Source organism: Macrosteles quadrilineatus, unplaced genomic scaffold, assembly GCF_028750875.1.
Source record: "Macrosteles quadrilineatus isolate MER2022 unplaced genomic scaffold, UCM_ALF_1.0 Scaffold_1__1_contigs__length_201487025, whole genome shotgun sequence".
In the NCBI taxonomy this organism is placed as follows: domain Eukaryota; kingdom Metazoa; phylum Arthropoda; class Insecta; order Hemiptera; family Cicadellidae; genus Macrosteles; species Macrosteles quadrilineatus.
This window is the reverse complement of record NW_026542594.1, coordinates 157187037-157209547: the sequence shown is the minus strand read 5'-3', so window position 1 is coordinate 157209547 and position 22511 is coordinate 157187037. Positions and strand designations below refer to the sequence as shown.

Sequence of the window (22511 nt, the reverse complement as noted above, 5' to 3'; positions counted from 1 at the left end):
CTACGTCATTGACCTGTTTTCCTCCCTTCCCATTACATTTTAGGATTGCAGATACCTTAATTCAATCGTCATAAACAGTTCCCACACTCCAGACCCCTTTACCTCCCTTTACTACACACTCCACACTGCTACCTTTGACTATAGAATCGAGTAATCTTCAGTATAATCATTGCTCAATAGTAACAACTGATGTTTTTCCTTTTGTACTGTGTTTTGTTTTGCTAGTATACTGTGGATAGACAAATTACAAAGTCTTTTGTTTACTTTTTCCTTGTTATTTAATTTAGCCAACATGGTTACCTAGCAACCCATAAGACTAATGTTAAAAAAATGTGATTTTCAGTTTAATTTTTCTACGTAATTAGATTTTTGTTGGCAGTTCTAATTGTAGTAAACTCGTTTTTAGGCCAGAAATAAACTATATACAACATTTGAAGAAAATCGTCGGAGCCGTTTTCGAGATCTTGGTGCAAGCATACATACAAGCAAACTTTGCTCGTATTAGAGTATAGGATATAGTATAACAAAATAATTGTAAATAACCAATAACCTTAATTGCAGGATGAATTGGAAGTAACCACAACCATAGATTAAGCATGCTACTTAATCTATGCCACAATTCAGTGTACACCGAGGCTGCCTGGTCTAAAGAACCAAAGCCTGCAACTAGAGAAAATAAAAAAATCATCACGCACTAGCAGACTACAGGAGCAGGCTGGCTGACTGGGTCTAGGTCTAACCTAAAATTCAAATTCAGAATAATAGTACATTGACGAGAACCTCCATAATATAATTTTAAAGTATTCATTTTAATTATATTTGTGATAATCACCTCTTGCTTGTGTAACCAGGATCTTAACTTTTGCAATTAATGCTTGGAATAATATACGGAGGTAAGTTTAAGGTTCTTCCTTAGGTTATGTTAAGACTTCAAACCTAAGTAGACCTAGGCTAATGTTTGTTTATTTCGTGTTGTCATTCATCACAACAATCTAAAAAAATAAATAAGTAACAACCAGTTTGAACCTTAGGGATTGATTCATTAAAGTTAAACTACCCTATTTTCATGTTTTCCTTTTGTGTCATGGACACAAACATTAACTTACAAGTTCTTCTAAAACTTATAACTTAGATTTCTGGTTAGCCTAATATAAGTTCCTACACTAAGTAAGGACATGTAATATTCAGGAAAATTCCTAATTAGAAATTTAACTCAAAGAATCCACCGATTTTGACATCTTCCACCTAATTCACCATTTAAGTTGTGGTAGGCTAAGTTAGCCTAGGCTAGGCCTATGGTCGGCCCCTGGAGCTAGTATCTTTTTAGCGATACTAGTGACAAGACAAAATGAATGCTTTTCTGGCTCGACACGTTATTTGCCGCTAAATCTACTCAGACCAATCGTGCCTGATTCTGAGTTTGTCTGATTTCGGCTTATCTTTATGAGTTTGTGGTTTAACGAGTAAAGAGTTGAGTTTGACCTAACCCTAATAGAGTGAGTGTGAGCCGGACTTGGCTTTTACTAATGGTACTTAAGTTTTGTGAGTTGGACTCTCTATCAGTCAATGGCCTAAAGTTTCAGATTAGCGAGTCGAGTTGACTGGTTTCTTAAGTTTGTAAGTTGTAAGTTTGGTATATTTTGCATGACTTCAATGACTTCATGACCCAGTAAAGTTGTCTTTCAATAAGCGTTAGTTTTGCAGGGCTAACTTACAATAAATTATCAGATGAAATTTTCATAAATTTTCACTGATTAAGTTAAATTACTAACTAAGTATTATAGGCCTAAACTTAAAATCTTTCATTCAATATAAATTTAGAATGCAAAAATAGATTCTACAAGTATTTTCAATAGAGCTACCCACAACTCTTTTACTATAGGCTGTGTTTTATCTTCCTAAATTAACCTACTTCCAAACACTTGGCTTAAAATACCTACTTTCTATATGGTTGCCATTTCATTGAAAAGTATTAGCTTAAAGTAAATTACAGCCCCAAAGCTACCATCCTCTCATGCCTAAAAAAAGGTCATGTAAGTTTAATTAGTCTAGTCTACCAGTCTATCTAGGCTACATCCCTATAGTGAAAAAATGACCAAAGAATCACTTTAAAGTTTGTCTAAAAAGTCAACAATATTTTGTTCTACTCAAAATTTTATTCAAAAAATAAAATCTGACTTAGTTGATTAATGATTATAATCATGATGGATTTTCATCCATCTTTTCAATCTCTTTACCCTCACCTTCACTTCACTTTACTTAGCAACACAGTAATAGTTTGTAGGTACATTCTAGTTGTAGTGAAGTGACACAATTAGGCTTACTGTCCATGACAATCCTCCAAAAGTAGTATTTTTGAACAGTGATATCACCTAGAAGGCCTAGAAGCATTCATTCGCCTTAACAAATAAAAATAATAGTATGTTTAAATTCGGGAGATATAAAACTAAAATAAGATATCAAAATATAAAAAAGTTTGAGGAGGCACATATTAAATAAAGCCTACCTACCAGATTAACTGGGAGGGTTATGTTTTTAGAGAATTTCCCATACATTTACTGTAGATCTCGTGGTAAAACCTAGACCAAAAACTAATTTACTTTGTCGTTTTGATGTCAAAAACACCAACCAATCAAATTTATATATATATTTCTCCGTTAGCACGTTACATGCAAAAATGATCCGATTATGATGAAATTTGTTTAAAATGTGTGAGCCCACATTTTTATTCGAATTATTTCACAAACCAGCATAATCATACTCTGGGGATGATATTTTATGGTTTTTTTTTTAATTTTTGACCTCCCAAAACATACAATTTTACAACTTCTTTTTAAATGATTTTGCAGAGAGCTTAAAAAACAAACAAATTAGTAGGCCTATATTGAAGAATTGTTGTATGCCTAATGACTAGTTAGAAAATTTTAACAATTATTTGAATTTTTTTATTTTTATGTTATTTTTTATGGACAGTAAAAAAACAGTTGTAGTATACTTTTTTATGGAAAGATATTTTGATCAAATTTGGTAAATTTATTTATGTAATACTAAAGCTATTAACATTTCAATAATAAAGACACATTATTATTACCTTCCCTGTAACAGCAAACCCAAGTACTTGAGTGAAAATCCAACCAGAAATGGAAATTCGTATAGTCTGTAGGATTGCTGCGGCAGTGTTAATATATTCTTTATAGTCCTCATCATTGTGCGATTATTTTAGGCTTATATTTGTTTGTGCTCTTGTTTTGAATCAGGTAAAGGAAGTTTTTTTAGGTACAATGATTGGTATGTTTGTGGTTGGAATAGAATGTGTGAATAGCGAAGTAAATTTGTTAAAGAACATTTCTTTCTTAAAGAAGGGTGTGCATGGATAACAATTACTGTTTGTCATAGATAGGGCATTATAATCCAACAACATAATCACATGTCATCATAAACATATTAATTGAGGCAACATGGAAGTTAAATCAATGAATACTGTAAACCCTTTAAGAAGCACAATGCCTTTGTACAAAATTCAGTCTGGAATGTAAATATTGAATTTTGGATAGTTTCTGTGGTGGCTGCTAGGTAGACTAACGAGCACGCCATCAGATCAGCTGACTGAGTGAGATAAAGAATTGGCGAGAAAGAGATAGAGTAGCGCGGCCACCACACGAGCTCTCCTAGCGGCGGCCATGCAAAGCTCAGTATGACGGCGGCGAAATTTCAGTATGACTATTCTCCATAAGCACTGTGCTTCTTAAAAAGTTGTATTCATTGGATAAACAGACTCGGAGGGAAATATGAATAACCATATGTTGCTTGGATCAAGGCTGATGTTATGATGCATTTTAACAGATATTGAAAGAGTATATTGTTTGATTTAATTGCTAGTTAAGGCTTGTTTTACATATACCCGGTATGCCGTTAACCCGATTCCTATCGGGGACCTGCACAGGTTCACTATTCACATTACTCCGACACCGAGGGAGCGCCCGGCATCCATTGACTAGTGCACGGCAGCCGGGTAGTGATTAGCCAACCACGACACAAGTCGTGCATATGTGAACGGCTCCATATTCTTCACTCAATTGTAAGTTAAACTACGCCCCCTACACACAACAGCTGGGTTGGGTATATGTGAAACAGGTCTTAATTGTATTTCCAATTAAATTTCTGCCTATTTTTGGCTAATGTAGCAATTAGAGCATAGGCCTAGCCTATACATAATATGTTACATTTAATTATACATAGGCCAACACTATCTTTATCTTTTTCACTCAATTGGTTTCTGTTTTAATAGAAAAGTTTAGCGCTTCATTTATTTTTGTTTAACATTTTGTAGTTTGATGTGCTAAAAGTGTTTTTAAAACTTCTCGTTGAGATTCTTCACAGTTTCTTAAAATCATTAAACAAATGTAATATATATAGTTAGGTTCTGTAGGCTACTCACTTTGATTCCAATTTCCATCATTAAAACAAAAAAAAATTCTTTTTGAAACTGTTAATGCATAATGTAGACTTATACTGTTGTTATGTAATTTAAAGGAAGCTGGAAGATATGGAGCCAGTAGAAATGGAAGAAAAACAAGTGAAACCATCCATGGAGTCAGAAATCATTGAAGATGAAATAACAGACAAAGTAGTCAATGAAATCCATTCCTTTCATGTAAATGATCAATCGTCATCCCCTAGGGACTCTAGTTCGGGTGTAAGTGATACTCAAAACAGCAGTAAAAGGAAGCTTGATAATCATTCTGATGAACAAAGTTTAGAAGCAAAAAAACGTAAATGGAATGATCTTTGGCAAGCCATAGAAATACCGCCAGAGTTATCAAAAAGGCAAAGGAAGAAATACATTAGAAAAGTTCTATGGGAAACAAAATGGAAGCCTGAAAAAAGAGCGAAAGAAAAGGAAAAACTTAAACAAAAGAAATTGCAAGCTAAGTTGGAAAATAAACCATTAGGACCTTCCAGAAATATGTTGAAGCATTCAACAATGGCCAAAAGTAACTGCAAACTTAGAATCACGTTAGACTTTTCTTTTGATGACCTAATGACTGAAGCAGACATTGGAAAATGTCTAAAACAGTTAAACAATTGCTATTGCCTTAACAGAAGAGCTACAAATCCTCTTCAGTTACATGTTACTAATTTTTCTGGTAAGGCGAAGATTCAGTTCGATAAAACTACTCCTTACAAAAACTGGGATGTGAACTTTCATGAAGCGAACCATTTAGAAGTGTTTTCAAAAGAAGATCTTGTATACTTGACAAGTGACTCTGATAATGTTTTATCAACATTAGATCACTCTAAAGTATATGTCATCGGAGCCCTAGTCGACCACAACAAGTACAAAAATCACACTCTGGAAGTAGCGATTAAACAAGGTATACAGCACGCACAGTTGCCAATTGGAGAGTACTTAGAAATGAAAACTCGAAAAGTGCTTACCATAAACCACGTGTTTGCAATTATGATTCATGCATCAGAAGGAACTTCTTGGAAAGATGCTCTTTTAAAAGTAATTCCTCCGAGAAAAGGTGCTGTTGAAAAGTTATCAGCAGAAGGAACTTAGCAAAGTAGTTGCAATAAGTTTATATACAGACTTTTTAAAAGCTTAATAAAATACAGGGACGGATTAGATTAATTTGCTTGTATCTTTTTGCTTTCCTTACACCCTAATTTAGAGGAGAGTTATCCCCTTATCCTTGGGATCATAATATTCAATATATCATACCATGTGCTCAAGATTAATTATCAAGATTTGTGAAGAAATCATCATTTACAAGATAACTGATTAAAATTCTATTCCATTTTTACTTGATGGGAGTGCCAATTTTCCATTTTGAATACTCCTGAAAAAAAGAGTTAATTCTCCCATAAAGGGGGATGGGAACCTACTAGAAAATAGGTGGATAAAGGCCGTGTCACAGGTAGCAACTTTGCTCGTTGCTTATAGTAGCAGCTACTACTCACACTCGCCAATAATTTCTTTGTTGCAGTCACACTAGGAGACTAGTAGTAGCGGGTACAGTGAAATGTTTCTATTGTGCTTCTAGTGTTTTAAATCATTGCCGTGTCATCAGTGGGGATAAGCCGACAGGCTTTACGGTGTCTCTTGTTGTAATTCGTAAGAGAACTGTGTGATGGCTGAGGAGTTGCTGGGTAACGAAACGCAATGCAAGGAATAAGAATACACGGAAGTGGGTACTTTATTGGATAGGAAGGAGACATAATTAGTTTGGTGCCTCTTCCATGCTTATAAAAGAACTAGTGAGTGAGGACCCTCCTCAATCGTACCAAAATTCAATGAGTTGCTCAGTTACCAGCGACTAGTCACTTCAAAAATAGAACATGTCCTATTACTCGCGCTACTGTATTTTTACTAGTCGCGTATTATACATTGTATTATACATTGTATTATACATTGTATTATACATTGTATTATACCTTACTTGTGACACGGCCTTAAAGTAAGGAATATGACATTGGTCTCACAGTTGAACCAGCTTGCTTGGCTGTGACAGAAGCTTGATGGAGATCTTAATTCACAAAAAGCCTTATTTAAAAATGTTCATATAAAGTTTATTTTAATTTAAATATTTTCCCCACATCGTTTCAGATTTTTAACTTAAAACTTTAAAACCTTAAAATCCTTAACCTTTAACTACTTCCATGATACACTTCATTAAACACTCGTACATCTCACATTCATGAAACAAACTCAACATAAAATATGTTTTTGCTCAAATTATAATTGTTTATGAATATATTATATCATTTGAAAACCAAAAACAAAATATATTAATATTATGTATTTGTAAATTATATTATATTCATGTAATGAAATTAAGTTTTCCTCTCAAATAGCTTGAAGCTAGAGAGGTAGGCCTGCAGCTAGGCCATAAGGCACTGCAGTGTACAAAACATTTTGTATGTGAGAAAATGAATTGAAATTTAATCTAACTTCTTTTAGGTTCTTTTTATAACATTTTAAGTTTTTTTTTTATACTAATTTGTAGACTATAAATTGGGCAAATTCGATATCACATTATACCACACTACATGGCACTATTTGACATTTAATATGATCATATCTCCATCTCTATATGATTTAAATATGAATAGCAATTATTAGATTTTGCAGTTGGTCATACTCAATTTGCCGTTATTACACCATAGTAGTAATGTTATAGATCTATTATTATAGTTTAATACGCCTAAGATGTTGTCAATGAAAGGAGCAATCCAGGTATGATATGACAAATACTGGCATACCTTCTGGGTAGGATGGTAGCTTGCTTGGTAGGAAACTGGTTGGCATTTGACATGGAAACTAGAATATTTATGCTGTCAGTTTTCCTTAGTAGACTCATTGGGGGATTCTAATCCTTTCTTTTATTTATTAGGAGGTGAAAAATGTCAAACCAAGAAACAGAAGAGTTACCACCTTCCAAATTAGGAACCAAGGAATAGTAAGTGCCAAAAAGGGGGGGGAAATCAATTAATTTGTAGTTTGTCCAAACATTGCTTGAATTAATGCCGTATTTTAAATTTTAATGTTTACGCAAATGTCAAACTTGGTCTCCGTTTAAATTCCTGTCAGTAAGTGATGCTTGCAGGACAGATTTTCAAATTTTTTTATCAAACACCTCTCCTCTTTGCTGTTAATATTTGTATATATGTTCTGATTTATAACTGTATAGTTTGTAAACTGTGTTAAATTAACCAGAAATTAAATTGAAGTGGTTCAATATGGAGTCCTTACTTTAGCGGTTGACAAATTGAGGTGTTATAAATTGCATATAATTTTCTTGTTGTTTCCGTTCAAAGACAAAATTCAGAGATCTACCTCTAATATAATTATACGATTGCAGTTTACAGCAAAATTCTATAAAATACTAGCTGACCCGGCGAACTTCGTATCGCCTAAGTTATAGGTTTCCCCTAAGACAGACCGATGGAAAGAAAGTACCGTTACGTTTAATTTTCAAGATGATCTCGTTCGCATCGCTCAATCACGTCCTGGTTGAAGTTCGTTCGCTACGCTCACTCACCTTTGGGTTGCAAATTAGCTGTTGTCATAAATGTAAAAGAAATAATAGTGCTGCACCCTGTTGGTAATCCTTGTAACTTTAATGCTATTGAACATCATAGAACAGAACCAACTTGTTTAATTGAAACAGCTGTTAAGATTCATTAATTCCATTTCTCATAAGGTTAACATGGGAAACTCCAGAGCCACTGGGGCGGAGCCCTTTTAAGAATTTCGAAACGGGAAATAGTTTACGTCTGATTCGCATACCTACAGAATTTACACACCAAATTTCATAACGATCGGTGAAGTCGTTCCGGAGGAGTTTGCAGACAAACACTGTGACACGAGAATTTTATATATTAGAAGATGAAGTTACATATAGCCCCTCCCCCCTCACTTTAACATTATTACTATTTAGTCAACAGTTGGTCTGGAGCACACCCTAAATAGTTTTTGGTTAACATTTGAAAAATTAGTTAAATTATGTCTTCATGATGTTACTAGTGAGTAAAATCACACAACAAGCAAAAAGATGAATTATATAATTTTTATATGTTAAGACAGTTTTCCACATTCAGCTTAATAGTACGGTGCAATTAGTCATAAAAAGGGCTTAACCCGGACATCCATAATGAAAGCATACTTTCAACTCAAAGCTGTTCAGTAGATGGTTCAGTACAGTTCACATAATGTTCGGTAAAAATTTACACCTGTTTGAGCGTCGTGTTTGTGGGGGAGGAGGGGAGGGTGGTAAAAGTTGGAAAAATTATACTTTTTTTTTATTGGATATCTCAGAAACCATGCATTTATTTTTAGTACAAAATTTGTCATCACTAAATAATGAATTATCATTATTTTTATATCCAGTGACTTTGTTCCATGCTTTGTAGCTGTATCTATCTATATATTATCTTTATTGTTTTATGAAATATTTAGCTACCTCCTAGACTTTTAAAGCGTTAAAAGACGGTAGAAAAATGTCAATTTTTAAGCTTCTGTATCTCTGTAATCATTCACTTTATCAATATAATGAGGAGGACCATCTTGTTTATTTGTAGTTTATTTTTGTACATGACGTATTTGGTAGTAAAATGCATAGTTTCTGAGATATAAAAAAAACCAAAAAGGTGCCGTTTTACCAACTTCCCCCCCTCCCACCAAACCCGACGCTCAAATAGGTGTAACTTTTTACCGAACATAATGTGGACTGTACTCAACAACTTGGAGTCAAAAGTGTGCTTTCATTATGGATGTCCGGGTTAAGGTCTAATTGCACCCTACTATTAACCAAGAATTATTTTACCATCAGTGTTATTTATTATTAGTGAATTTATAGAACAGACATATTTTACAATACATCTTAGTTTTGTATATGTTTTATGATTAGAGAGGCTACAGTGTCGCTCAATGTTGACTGGTGAATGACCAGAATAGTTAGTGCAGCAAACCTTAGGCAAAATAGGTGAGAAGCAACAACCTAAAGACCGGGTTAAAAGAATTGTTAACCACTATACTCTTTGAAAAATGATAAAATTGGCAAATCCTCTTCAATGTAGGACAATAGTTTCTTAAAGTAATGCAAAACCCCTGGCATATTCTGTATGAGGTTTAAACCAGTTAAAATATGCCACTAGTGTTATGCTAATAAAACAAACAAAATAAATAAATAGATGGCGATATTCTTTAGAACACTAGCTCAGCGATTTCTCAAGAACTTTGTAGTAACTAATTAAGTGGGACTTAACAAGTGAACATATACATACTATATTGGGGTATATTACTATTCGTATTGTGAAACACTATAACTTGTATTTTATTATAGTTGGGATTCAGTGTATCAAGTTGAAATAACAAATTTTAAAAGCCACGGCGATGTAGGGGAGGTGTGGTTTGGTGAAGACAGTGCTTTGAGAATTGTAAGGTGAGTACTACTAGTATAATTCTGTCGTATTATTCTTCTTATAATTCTGTCTATGTAAAATAGATCTTAATTAAATTACTAGAATTTGGTCAGATTTACCTAAGCATATAAGTCAATTCCATTTAAAAATTCAAGTATTATTTAAAGAAAATGGATTTCAGTGTTTCTTTTACATAAACAAGCATATTATTGTCAATATCCTCTAGAGATCACTTAAAGAAACAATTACAATAGCTTAAAAACCACTGTCGGTAGTAAATCAAGAAATCTCAGCCTGGTTGGTCAGTACAAATCTTCAACATTCATTCTTTTTTTAGAATTTTTCACCCTTTGAGCTTCAGAGGATGGTAATTGAGTCATGAGAAAAGTACAGCAAAACTCAAACTATCGGAATTGCGTACAGAAAGAAATTTATAAACTTGAAACGGCAGTAATTAATAAGAATTGTTATTAAAGAAGGCAGAAGACGTACTTGTACCAAAATCTTTAACATCTCCTTTGGTCATGAAGTCATCACCATAGTCTCCCAAGGTCACGTAAAATTCATCACTCTCCCCTGCAATCATGACAAAAGCATGCATTTTTCAATCTCAAAATCTTCACAGACTAGACCTGAGATGTAATAGCATTGACTATTGGATAATGAATAGTAAAAGCTCGGCTAGACTCCACACTTTTCCATAAAATATCCAAAATTTTGGCAAAAACACAATATATATATATCTTTTATTATTAGAATGTGGCACGGAGTGATTGATTCAGATAATAATGAAGTTCTACTATTATATGCCTTTATATTTATACATCAGACTAGCTGGCCCGACATACGTCGTCCTGTCCAAATGTGGTTTTATGTCAAATGCTCGTTAATTTTCAAGATGAGCTCGTTTGCATGGCTCAATCACGTCCTGGTCGAAGTTCGCTCGCTACGCTCACTCACCTTTAGGTTGGAGCTCGTTCGCTGCACTCACTTGCCTTCAGGTTAGCTCGTTCGCTATGCTAACTCGCCTCCAGGTTGAAGTTCGTTCGCTACGCTCACTCACCATTTGGTTGCAAATTAGCTGTTGTCAAAAATTAAAAAAAAATAACAGTGCTGCACCCTGTTGGTAAACCTATTTATTTTTTATTGCTATTGGTCATCACAGAATCAAATTGTTTAGTTGAACCAGCTGTTAAGATTCTTTAATTCCATTTAAATATGAGTACTCATAAGGTTAACATGGGAAACTCAAGAGCCACTGGGGCGGAGCCCTTTTGACGGATCTGCACCAAACTTCACACAAACCATCCTTGAATAATGCTTATTAATGCCTGAAAGTTTCATTACAATCCGTCGAGTGGTTTAGGAGTCCATAAAGGACAAACAAACAAACAAACATACATACATTGGATTTTATATATATGTATAGACTAGCTGTACCCGAAGGCTTTGCCCCGTTTAACTTCATATGTGAGCTTGTTCGCATGGCTCAATCACTTCCTGGTTGAAGTTCGTTCGCTACGCTCACTCACCTTTAGATTGGATCTCGTTCGCTGCGCTCACACGTCCTGGTTGAAGTTCGTTCGCTACGCTCACTCACCTTTACGGTAGGAGCTCGTTCGCTGCGCTCACTTGCCTTCAGGTTAGCTCGTTCGCTACGCTAACTCGCCTCCGGGTTGAAGTTTGTTCGCTACGCTCACTCACTTTTGGTTTAAAATTAGCTGTTGTAAAATATTAAAAAAAATAATAGTGCTGCACTCTGTTGGTAATCCTTGCAACTTTAATGCTATTTAACATCATAGAACAGAACCAACTTGTTTAATTGAAACAGCTGTTAAGATTCATTAATTCCATTTAAATATGAGTACTCATTAGGTTAACATGGGAAACCCCAGAGCCACTGGGGCGGAGCCCGAGAGTCCGATCAGAATAAAAACCACTTAGTTTTCCTATTTAATGACTAAAGAATCAGTGTACCAAATTTCAGCCTTCTAGGTAAGTGGGAAGTGGTAGAATTAGTGATGAGTGAGTGAGTGAGTCAGTCAATCAGTCAGTGAGGGCTTTGCCTTCTATATATATAGATAACTAGCTGTACCCGCGGGCTTCGCCCCGTTTAACTTCATAAGTATTCGCATGGCTCATTCACGTCCTGGTTGAAGTTCGTTCGCTAAGCTAACTCACCTTTAGGTTGGAGCTCGTTCGCTGCGCTCACTTGCCTTCAGGTTAGCTCGTTCGCTACGCTAACTCGCCTCCAGGTTGAAGTTCGTTCGCTACGCTCACTCACCTCTTGGTTGGAAATTAGCTGTTGTCATAAATTAGAAAAAAAAAAAATAGTGCTGCACCCTGTTGGTAATCCTTGTAACTTTTATGCTATTGAACATCATAGAACAGAACCAACTTGTTTAATTTAAACAGCTGTTAAGATTCATTAATTCCTTTTAAATATGAAAAATCATAAGATTAACATGGGGAACTACAGAGCCACTGGGGCGGAGCCCGAAAGGGTTTTTGAGATAAGAATATGCTTTAATGTTAATCGGGAATGTGAGCTATCATCATGCCAAATTTCAGCCCAATCCGTCCAGTAGTTTATGCGTGATTGAGCAACAAACACACACACAAACATACACACAAACATACACACAAACATACACACAAACTCACAAACTTTCAGATTTATAATATTAGTAAGATATATATAGATAACTAGCTGTACCCGCGGGCTTCGCCCCGTTTAACTTCATAAGTATTCGCATGGCTCATTCACGTCCTGGTTGAAGTTCGTTCGCTAAGCTAACTCACCTTTAGGTTGGAGCTCGTTCGCTGCGCTCACTTGCCTTCAGGTTAGCTCGTTCGCTACGCTAACTCGCCTCCAGGTTGAAGTTCGTTCGCTACGCTCACTCACCTCTTGGTTGGAAATTAGCTGTTGTCATAAATTAGAAAAAAAAAAAATAGTGCTGCACCCTGTTGGTAATCCTTGTAACTTTTATGCTATTGAACATCATAGAACAGAACCAACTTGTTTAATTTAAACAGCTGTTAAGATTCATTAATTCCTTTTAAATATCAAAAATCATAAGATTAACATGGGGAACTACAGAGCCACTGGGGCGGAGCCCGAAAGGGTTTTTGAGATAAGAATATGCTTTAATGTTAATCGGGAATGTGAGCTATCATCATGCCAAATTTCAGCCCAATCCGTCCAGTAGTTTATGCGTGATTGAGCAACAAACACACACACAAACATACACACAAACATACACACAAACATACACACAAACTCACAAACTTTCAGATTTATAATATTAGTAAGATATATATAGATAACTAGCTGTACCCGCGGGCTTCGCCCCGTTTAACTTCATAAGTATTCGCATGGCTCATTCACGTCCTGGTTGAAGTTCGTTCGCTAAGCTAACTCACCTTTAGGTTGGAGCTCGTTCGCTGCGCTCACTTGCCTTCAGGTTAGCTCGTTCGCTACGCTAACTCGCCTCCAGGTTGAAGTTCGTTCGCTACGCTCACTCACCTCTTGGTTGGAAATTAGCTGTTGTCATAAATTAGAAAAAAAAAAAAAATAGTGCTGCACCCTGTTGGTAATCCTTGTAACTTTTATGCTATTGAACATCATAGAACAGAACCAACTTGTTTAATTTAAACAGCTGTTAAGATTCATTAATTCCTTTTAAATATCAAAAATCATAAGATTAACATGGGGAACTACAGAGCCACTGGGGCGGAGCCCGAAAGGGTTTTTGAGATAAGAATATGCTTTAATGTTAATCGGGAATGTGAGCTATCATCATGCCAAATTTCAGCCCAATCCGTCCAGTAGTTTATGCGTGATTGAGCAACAAACACACACACAAACATACACACAAACATACACACAAACTCACAAACTTTCAGATTTATAATATTAGTAAGATAAGATAAGATAAGATTGTTCTGGTTTTTTTATCTTTCTTTGACATTTTTGTTTATAAAATGGCCACACCCTATATAAGTTGTGCTAATTCAAAGCGGGGTATTTTAAACTTAAAGTAACACGTAAAAAAACACAATTTAATTAAAATACCCCCTCCGCAGCAAACCTGCAGACACTAAGCGAATTTTCATTTGCATGACTTGATTTTCATTTAAATTTATTCAAATAACATTAGGTTTAATGAGTACCTAGGTTTGCTACCTACAGGGAGGGTAATAAAGTGTGATTTGAACGTAGGTCTGACTGCGGGTCTCAATTTCAAGTCCTTGAACATTCAGATTCCAATACATTTTCCAAGGTGTATGGCTTTAAGCATATAACAAGTAACCCAACATTTTTTTAAAGCAATGGAGAGGCTGAAGCGGGAGTGAAAATCTCCAAAATGATTCTAAAGAAAAATGTGGAAGACCCTTAGTTAGCGTATCTAGCCATCGAAAGACGCCCCTCTGGAATGGGTAGGCCTACAGACCCTGTTAGCTTCTCATGAACAGGCGATTACGGAGCACATTGCCTCAGACAGGACATTTACTTTGTGGAAAACCAAATCTAAAGGATCAAAGAGAGAGAAGAAACATATTGTGGGAAGTATAAATACAACTATTATAGAAGGCACAAAGTGCAAACTCTAAATCCTCTTCATATAGGAGACTCAGTTTGGATTGTGGACCTTAGAAGACACGGCAAAATTGTGAAAATCCTGGACAGCCCTGTTCATATATTGTTGAAACCGATAAGAGGAATGTGAGAAGAAATCGATTCCATCTCAAACTTGCCCCTTATTTAAGAGAGGAAAACTGTGAACAAAATTTGTCTGAGAATACACATCAAACAGAAACATACAACCGTCTAAAGAGAAATATACACAAACCAAGCTGGTTGAAGAACTTTCAAACTTAAAAGGGAGGATGTTGTGAGAACACTTTATTTCATAACACCTGTTAATTTCTGTTAATTATAATCATATGTTTATTTGTTATTCTATGTTTGATAAAAAGGTAAAGTTAGAGTTTGAGTTATGACATAAAACAGTGCATCCACTCAATTCTTAGTAAAACAGTTCATTTTGTTTCACATTTTCAGTCATTGCGTGTCCCCTTACACAAACTACTAAAGAAAGGAGAGAGATGGCAATGGACGGATAAACACAAGAAAATAGCAACAAAATTGAAACACTTGTTAACTACAGCGGACACTTTAGCTCACTATGATAAATCATTACCGCTGATACTAGCCACCGATGCAATCGAGGTTGGTCTGGGTGCTGCTCTCTTCCACAGACATTCAGACGGGACTGAGTGATGTTCGCTTCAAGACGACTAGACTTTGCTGAAAACCAATACAGTGTAGTGTAATAGAAAAAGAAGCTTTAGGATTAGTTTTTTGAGCAACACGTTTTGAACAGTATCTCTATGGCAGACATTTTGAAATAAGCACAGACAATAAAGCTTTAATAAAGCTTTTTGGAGAACATGATCTGATCCCAAAGGTTGTTTCAAAACCAATTGTGAGTGGGCTCTGACATTTGAGTTCTTACGACTATTCCATAACCTACCAAAAAGGAAAGAAAAACAAAACTGCTGACTTGATCTCAAGATTTCATCTTGAATCAAAGATTAAGTCAAACGAAGAATGCCTAGGAGATTGCAACAGATCTAATCTATTTCATCTTAGGTATCAGGATTTACCTTTGACCTCAGCAACGAAACATGATACAACACTCGCTAAAGTAATAAACTACCTTAAAAGCGGATGGCCATAAAATGTTTACAACAATCAAGATGTTTCACCTTATCACAACAAGCGTGAGGAACTGTGTTTGAAAACAGAATATTACTCTGGTTGGGTCGCATAGTAATACCTTTAAAACTGAGACCGAGCGTAATGGAAGTACTTCACGAGGGACATCCAGGAATTGTCGCCATGTAGGGCTAAAGCAAAGCGAGATTCCAAGTGTGGTGGCCCGGGCTAGACAAAGACCTAGAAGAACACACAAAACATTGCGTTGGTTGTCAAGAGAACAAGCCTAAAGACACGGAGATGCCACTCTTCTCGTGGACCATCCCAACAGAAGTCTAGTCAAGAATCCACATAGACTTTGCGGGGCCATTCTTAGGTAAAAGGTGATTGATTTTTGTAGATGCACGATCAAAATGGCTTGGAGTAATACCTTTATCAACGTCAACTACGAAATCTACTATTAATGCCTCAGAAGAATTGTTTTCAAGATTCGGCTATCCGAAAATCATCGTCAGTGACAACGGTCCTTAGCTAACATCTGCTAGTTTCAGATGTTCTGCAAAAATCTAAACATAAAACACGCCCGTATAACACCATTTCACCCAAAAATCAATGGGTTGGCAGAAAGGTGTGTGCTGACGTTCAAAGAACGTATGTGTGCATCTTTAGAACAATGTAGGAACCATCCAAGAAAAGCAAAAAAGTTTCTTGTTCACGTACAGAACATCTCCAAAGAGATCAACCGGAAAATCACCAGATTTTATGATGTTTGGACGAGAACTATGAACTAAACTGGACCTACTTATCTCTGACGCAGATACTAGATTAGATGAAGTATTAGTTATACAACGATTGGACAAACACAAATCTAAATTAAAAGTATTTAAAGGGAATGACTACGTATGGGTATTGAATACATAAGGATCAGGTTTCAAGCGAGTCAAGATAGTGAAGGTAAATGGACCCTATTCATACCTTGTTAACATCGATGGTATAAACAGACAATGCCAAGCAGATCATTTACGAACGGCAGTCATCTCTTAGAAGAAGGGGGGATGTGTAGTGTATCAGCTGGTGATAGTGTCATATGTTTTAATATCAATTAATTGTCTATATGTTTACAATGTAATTAATTGATAACTATTAATTTGTAGATGGTTAACAAGGACAGATATGATAACAAAAGATGACCCTGTCATAGACCTTGGATGTGGAAATGGAATGATGCTTATTGAGCTGGTGAGTGCATACATTATTTTTTATTTCATGATACTACTGTCTTTGCCTATTGATAGAACTAGACGTATCCTCATGTTACATTTTTGATGTCATATCTATCTCAGTAGCATGTGCAAAAAAGTAGAAAATAGAATTTGTGTTGAACTCATTCTGTAATTTGCTCAAAGAACTGTCTAAAAAATATACCTATATAAATGGGGAAAGCTTTTCAAATTCAGTCTCCAGAAGTCAGTGCTATTCTTTTAAGCACATGACTTGTAACAATGCTTTCCACATTTTTCATTAAAGTTCTGGTAGTCCACATTCTCTGAATAACAAACTTCTGCATTGTAATATAATAAGAGACAAAAAATGCTCAAAGATGAGACACATCCTACAGTCAAAATTAGACTAAAAATTACATAAAACATGTTTTGGGGGGGTTTGCTTGATTTACAGGATTTTATAAAAAAATTTGACTTTTTCTAACCAGGTGGTGTTGAAGTATTTTCTTTCATCCATCCTATATATTCCTGTGACTTTCAATCTTCTAAAACTATTATTTTAAGATTTTTAAAATTATTTGTTTATCTTTTTGAATATGAAAAGAAATTACAATAATAACCATCTGCTGGCAAAAAATTCCTTCTCTTATTCCTCTTCTGTAGGTCTATAGAAGAATTACAAAAACAAATCTCTTTCAAATCTTGTTACAGGCTGAAGAAGGATTTACAAGTTTAACTGGGGTTGATTATTCAGCCAGTGCTTTGGAACTTGCAAAAGGAGTGGCCAAGGACAAGGGATATGACAATATCAAGTTTTTGGTTAGTTCCATTTCCAACATTTATCTTAATATAGACTGAGTTTCCTCAGCTACCGTTACCCTAACTACTGTTCCTTGAGAATGTGGTAAAAAATTGTGTTGGCCGTTTTTACACTTAATGCTAAACACCTCTCGAGGCTTTTGATCTAGATGCAAGGTTAGTTCCACAGTAATAGGTTAGTATTGGCAAAAACATTGTATCCACAATTTGTTTACTCGTATGGACCATACTCGTCCGGTTAAAACCTTTTTTCCGGACTAGTAACATAATATAAATACTATTACGCACATAGGTGGGCTAGTCTATAGTGTGAGACTCCTGAATTGACTCCTGAATCCTGAATCTTTGGGCGGTAAATAGCCTGGACGAACTGTGACAAAAAGGTCCATAATTGTCTTCATCCTCTATGATCATCGGGATGACTTGTGACACTGTTCCTACATTTTGTTCAGCCTCCAAGCAGGGTTGTTCCCAACGCAGGCAATATAAGAAAGTATTTTCTGCATCGTTGGGTTATGCAATTGGGTGATACGACCTCGCCCACACTAAACAGTTTTGACCAAAAATAGCTGTGACTTAAAAAAAAAAACCTGGGCGAGGTTATAATCTACCTCCCTGTCCGTACCACCGTTTAACCCAAGGTTGGACTTGCTGAATCAGTCGCTTGGTCTAGCTTTCACGTGTCGGGATGCACTTTCTTTTCTTGCCTGGTCCTCCCCACTCCGCTTAGCTGATGAATTGCCTTCCTCTCCGTACCCCAAAGTTTGGCGGGGATTGTACTGGATCTTTAGGTCTTCCAAGCTTTCCAACAAAATAACTATTGTTTTGGATTCAGTGCATTATTTTGAAGTTTGAACCAATATATTTTGCACTTTATGTTTTCTCTTAACTTTGTTAAAAGATGGTTGTTTTATGTTTTTCAGACATGTGACATTGTCAGTGATGATGTCTTGCCTGAAAGGTTTGGCACAGTTCTTGACAAAGGAACTTATGATGCAATAAGTTTGAATCCTGAGAATGCATCTGCTCAAAGGCTAGCGTACAAATCAAATGTAGCCAAGTTGCTGAGACAAAATGGGTTGTTTATTATTGCTTCATGTAACTGGACTTCAGAAGAGCTGAAAGAGTTTTTTACTACAGGTATGTATTGTTAAAACAATTATATTATTGATTTTTCATAACAGTTTACCATTTTATAGAAATAATATTTGGTCTTAAATCCATATAAATAATTAATAACAAGCTGTCACATTTTTTTACCTACAAGTTTATCCTTATAGTGAAGGATAGGTTAAGTTTTGATATTTTGATGTAACCCTTATTATATAGCTAACCTTAATAGTGCTTTAACATCCTTATATATAATACGTGAAGGCGATTTCTACAAAACACTACTCCTCCGTTAATAATGGACAGATTTTTACAAACGATGTGTCAAAATAAAGTATTTTTTGTGTAGACGCCCCCTTTCACCAATTCCTGTAATAAAAATCCTCGGGCTTTGCCCCACAGGCCATCAAAGTTGGAGTTTCTCTCATAAGATTAACATGGGGGAATATAAATATTTGATTGGGAACTTTGTCCCCACTAATTTGAGAGAACGGCTGGGCGTAGAAACTTGATAGAGGTGTCCAAAGAAAGGTCTTGGTCTGTAGATGAGTTATCAAAAAGAAAACTAAGCAAAATCCCTTAGGACTCTGCCCCAGAAGCCATTAAAGATCCCTCCACAGAGTTGTTTACATTTTGGCCATGTGAATAATACTTTTTAATGAAACAGCTGTTCATTTTTAAATTGTATTTCAAACAACACACAGGGAGTTATGTTATTTTCTTATTTCAAAATTGATTTTCTTCTTTATAATGTCATGTTTTGCAATATAACGTTCCATTACAAAATCAGTGGAAAATCCTTTTATCACATCAATTTTTAAATTATTTCTTATTGAACTATTGTATTGTTTTTATATCTATTGTACGGGGTGGTGTCTGCCTTTTTCACCACTTTTGCCTACATTTTATCATATTATTCTACACATATCAAATATTTATGTAGAAATATCTGCTCTTATCGTGTCTAATAAAATCCAAACATAGAAACCTTGCCTAAAATGGTACCTATCTTGACAAATTATTTGCACCTGCCTATATAACGGACTTTGGCGCACTGGGTTGGTAACATTATTGAAAATAACACGACATTTTGGCTGTAAAATATGGTACAAAGAGAAAACACTATTTAAGCAGTTACTGTCATGACAGAAAGGTCATATTCCTTTTAAACTAGATCACATAATCCTTTATAAGATACGTTGATTAACAATATGTAAACGTCAATATATACGAAAACAAGAAACCTGTGGCATATATATCTCGGACTCTAACGCCTGCTGAAGAAAACTACAGTAACATTGAGAGGTAACAGCCAATTTACAGTATTTTTGCTTTTTGGAAATGTCCCATTGCTTTGTCATTTGCATAATTTGTTGCCAATGAAGCCACCAAGACCATATGAACTAGGAGGCCCCTAACAGTTCAAGAATAAAATCCAACATCACTTCAAGTATTCCACTACACCTAACATTCCGTAGAGAGATTATATTGACAACTTTATGTTATTGATAAGGCTGAGACAACTAACTGACATCCCCCATGTCAAGGAATTCCAGCTTCAACAGTAACCCAAAAATCAATTTCTCAAAAGTATGCAAGAGGGTTCATTCATTAGCACAGAAGTACGATATGAACTGAAACAACGTGACGAAGGAAAAATCAAACTTACACTGTAACGGATATACCTCCCTTTGAAATTAGAATATATCTTCCCAAAAAAATTTTCTTTTAAAATAAAATCATATTACACTGATAAAATTACGGAAGTGTTTAACAACAAAAGATCCACCAATACAATTTTAATACTATTTAAAGGTTCTTCCAAAGGAAGAGATACCAGATAACATACTAATAATAATAATAATAATAACTCCGATGACGTACGGTATGGTGAATATTTTATTCATTGAATGAGCAACCAAATTTGGCAACTAACGCAATTAATATCATTATTGTTTTTACACTTATTATTCTTTAAACAATGCTAAATGCTCAAAATATGTATATTTCACCCAATTTATCGCAGTTAGGTGAATTAACGTAAGCCTTGAAAGTAACCGTCGATTTCGACGGGTTTCACCTAGTAGCATATATTCCTCTCTGGCTCCAGGTGCCTAAAAGCGTGATTTACACGATGCCAGTTGGTGTTCTAGTTGAGAATGCCAGTCACTGGACGACAGTGACTAGCACCCTGTAAACAAGTCCTGCCAGTTAGCCACAGACCCGCCAGCAGCTGGCAGACCCAGTAGACCAAATATTTTTGTTTTACCGGCATGCCAGTTTCCCACTCCCCCAAACTGTAATGTTAGTGCCAGCCATTGAACCAGTTTAATTTGTGATTTTTTTTGTAAAGGATGTACTAAAGAAAATTAAAGCTTTGAGGTCCACAACATACTATTTGGAGGTGGGGAAATGGGCTAATCATAAAGCTCATCAAACTGATCTGTTGTCAGTCTTATAACCTAATCGCTTTATATTCTTGTTTATCATAAACATTAGGCTCTCTAATTATTGTCTACGACGCACCCTAATTCTTCTTATTCATCCAATCTCTTATCCAGGTCTCTCATTCTTTCTTCGTCAACTCGTGGGTACAAATTTCTAAAAGTTCTTGACACAAAACATAAGATATTGAAAGCACTGTTTTTTTAATGATCATTTTTGTGGTACCATGATTTGTTCACTACAGCAAATAGACCACAAACATCCGCATAAACATGAAAAAGCGCTATCATATTCCAGCAGCTGTCAACATGTAAACGGTAAAGTGTCAGTAAGCTGGCATTCCAGTCACCCCTTTCCAGTGACCTATATCTCAACTAGAATGCCAGCCATTGGCAACGTGTAAATGAGCCTTAAGAATTGGCTTTTCACAAATTATAATTGAGAATTTCATATGCTTATATTATTTATTGCTGTTGATTAAACAACATAACTGTATCCAGTTAAATAAAGTTTTATTGGTATTATTTATAAAAAAATAATCTTATATAAATGTGTAGTTATTTTATAAATTATTGATTTCAGATTTTAAGTTTGTTGCTGATATTCCAGCTCCAAAGTTTCAATTTGGGGGTAAAGTTGGAAGTTCTGTCTCAACTGTGGTTTTTCAACAGGTAAAATAAGTTCACTCTGATATATATGTTAACCTTAAATAAAATACATTTTTTTAAACACGTATTGGCATTAATTTCTCTATATTTCCACTGTACTAACAAAAAAAAGAAATTATCAAATTAATTTATAATCTATATAAATAAAATTAGAGTTTTGTCTGTACATTGCTCAGAATTATATATTTTTAGGTTATTTTTACGTCTTATACATTAAATAAGCAGAAACGAGTCTTATCTCAATTTCTGTCTGTCTGTCTTTCCCTCTGTCTGTAACACTCAAGATGGCATTTTACGCTATCTTCTCCTGGAAAACGCGAGTACCTATCAAGATCTAAGTCATTTTAATGTATTCACTGGATTGGCGAGATTGTCTTTAGCCATTAAAATATGGCCTCACTACTTTGTAAATAATATTACGAACGTTCAAAAATGTAGTTTTGTGCGATTTATGTCAAGTTTTCGTCCAATTTTTATTGCATAATCATCTATGAAATAACGAACAGCTGTTCGGATCAAGATTATTTTTCCTAGCTGTCACTGATATGTTTACAAATGTTGTTTACAAATACCGCAACCTTTTTCAATCACGTTTTG

At 35.3% G+C, this 22511-nt stretch overlaps 1 protein-coding gene across 2 annotated transcripts; it reads left to right on the top strand.

Annotated features, from left to right (window-relative positions):
- Positions 1-729: 729 nt before the first annotated feature.
- On the top strand, positions 730-21975 carry LOC128983046 (EEF1A lysine methyltransferase 2-like). Of its 2 annotated transcripts, XM_054402179.1 has the most exons (7): positions 730-893; positions 7398-7463; positions 9849-9947; positions 16804-16888; positions 17584-17691; positions 18615-18831; positions 21829-21975. In XM_054402179.1, exons 2-7 carry the CDS (start codon positions 7408-7410, stop codon positions 21924-21926), a joined length of 663 nt encoding a protein of 220 aa, XP_054258154.1. In that variant the 5' UTR covers positions 730-893; positions 7398-7407; the 3' UTR covers positions 21927-21975. The 2 variants fall into 2 exon arrangements, with proteins under 2 accessions (XP_054258154.1, XP_054258153.1); XM_054402178.1 differs by lacking the exons at positions 7398-7463; positions 9849-9947; positions 16804-16888; ... (1 more) ...; positions 18615-18831; positions 21829-21975 and adding an exon at positions 4534-5761.
- Positions 21976-22511: the final 536 nt, after the last annotated feature.

Excerpts from the sequence above, each read along its gene's own strand:
- LOC128983046 (XM_054402178.1), top strand. The coding sequence starts at position 4,547 with ATGGAGCCAGTAGAAATGGAAGAAAAACAAGTGAAACCATCCATGGAG.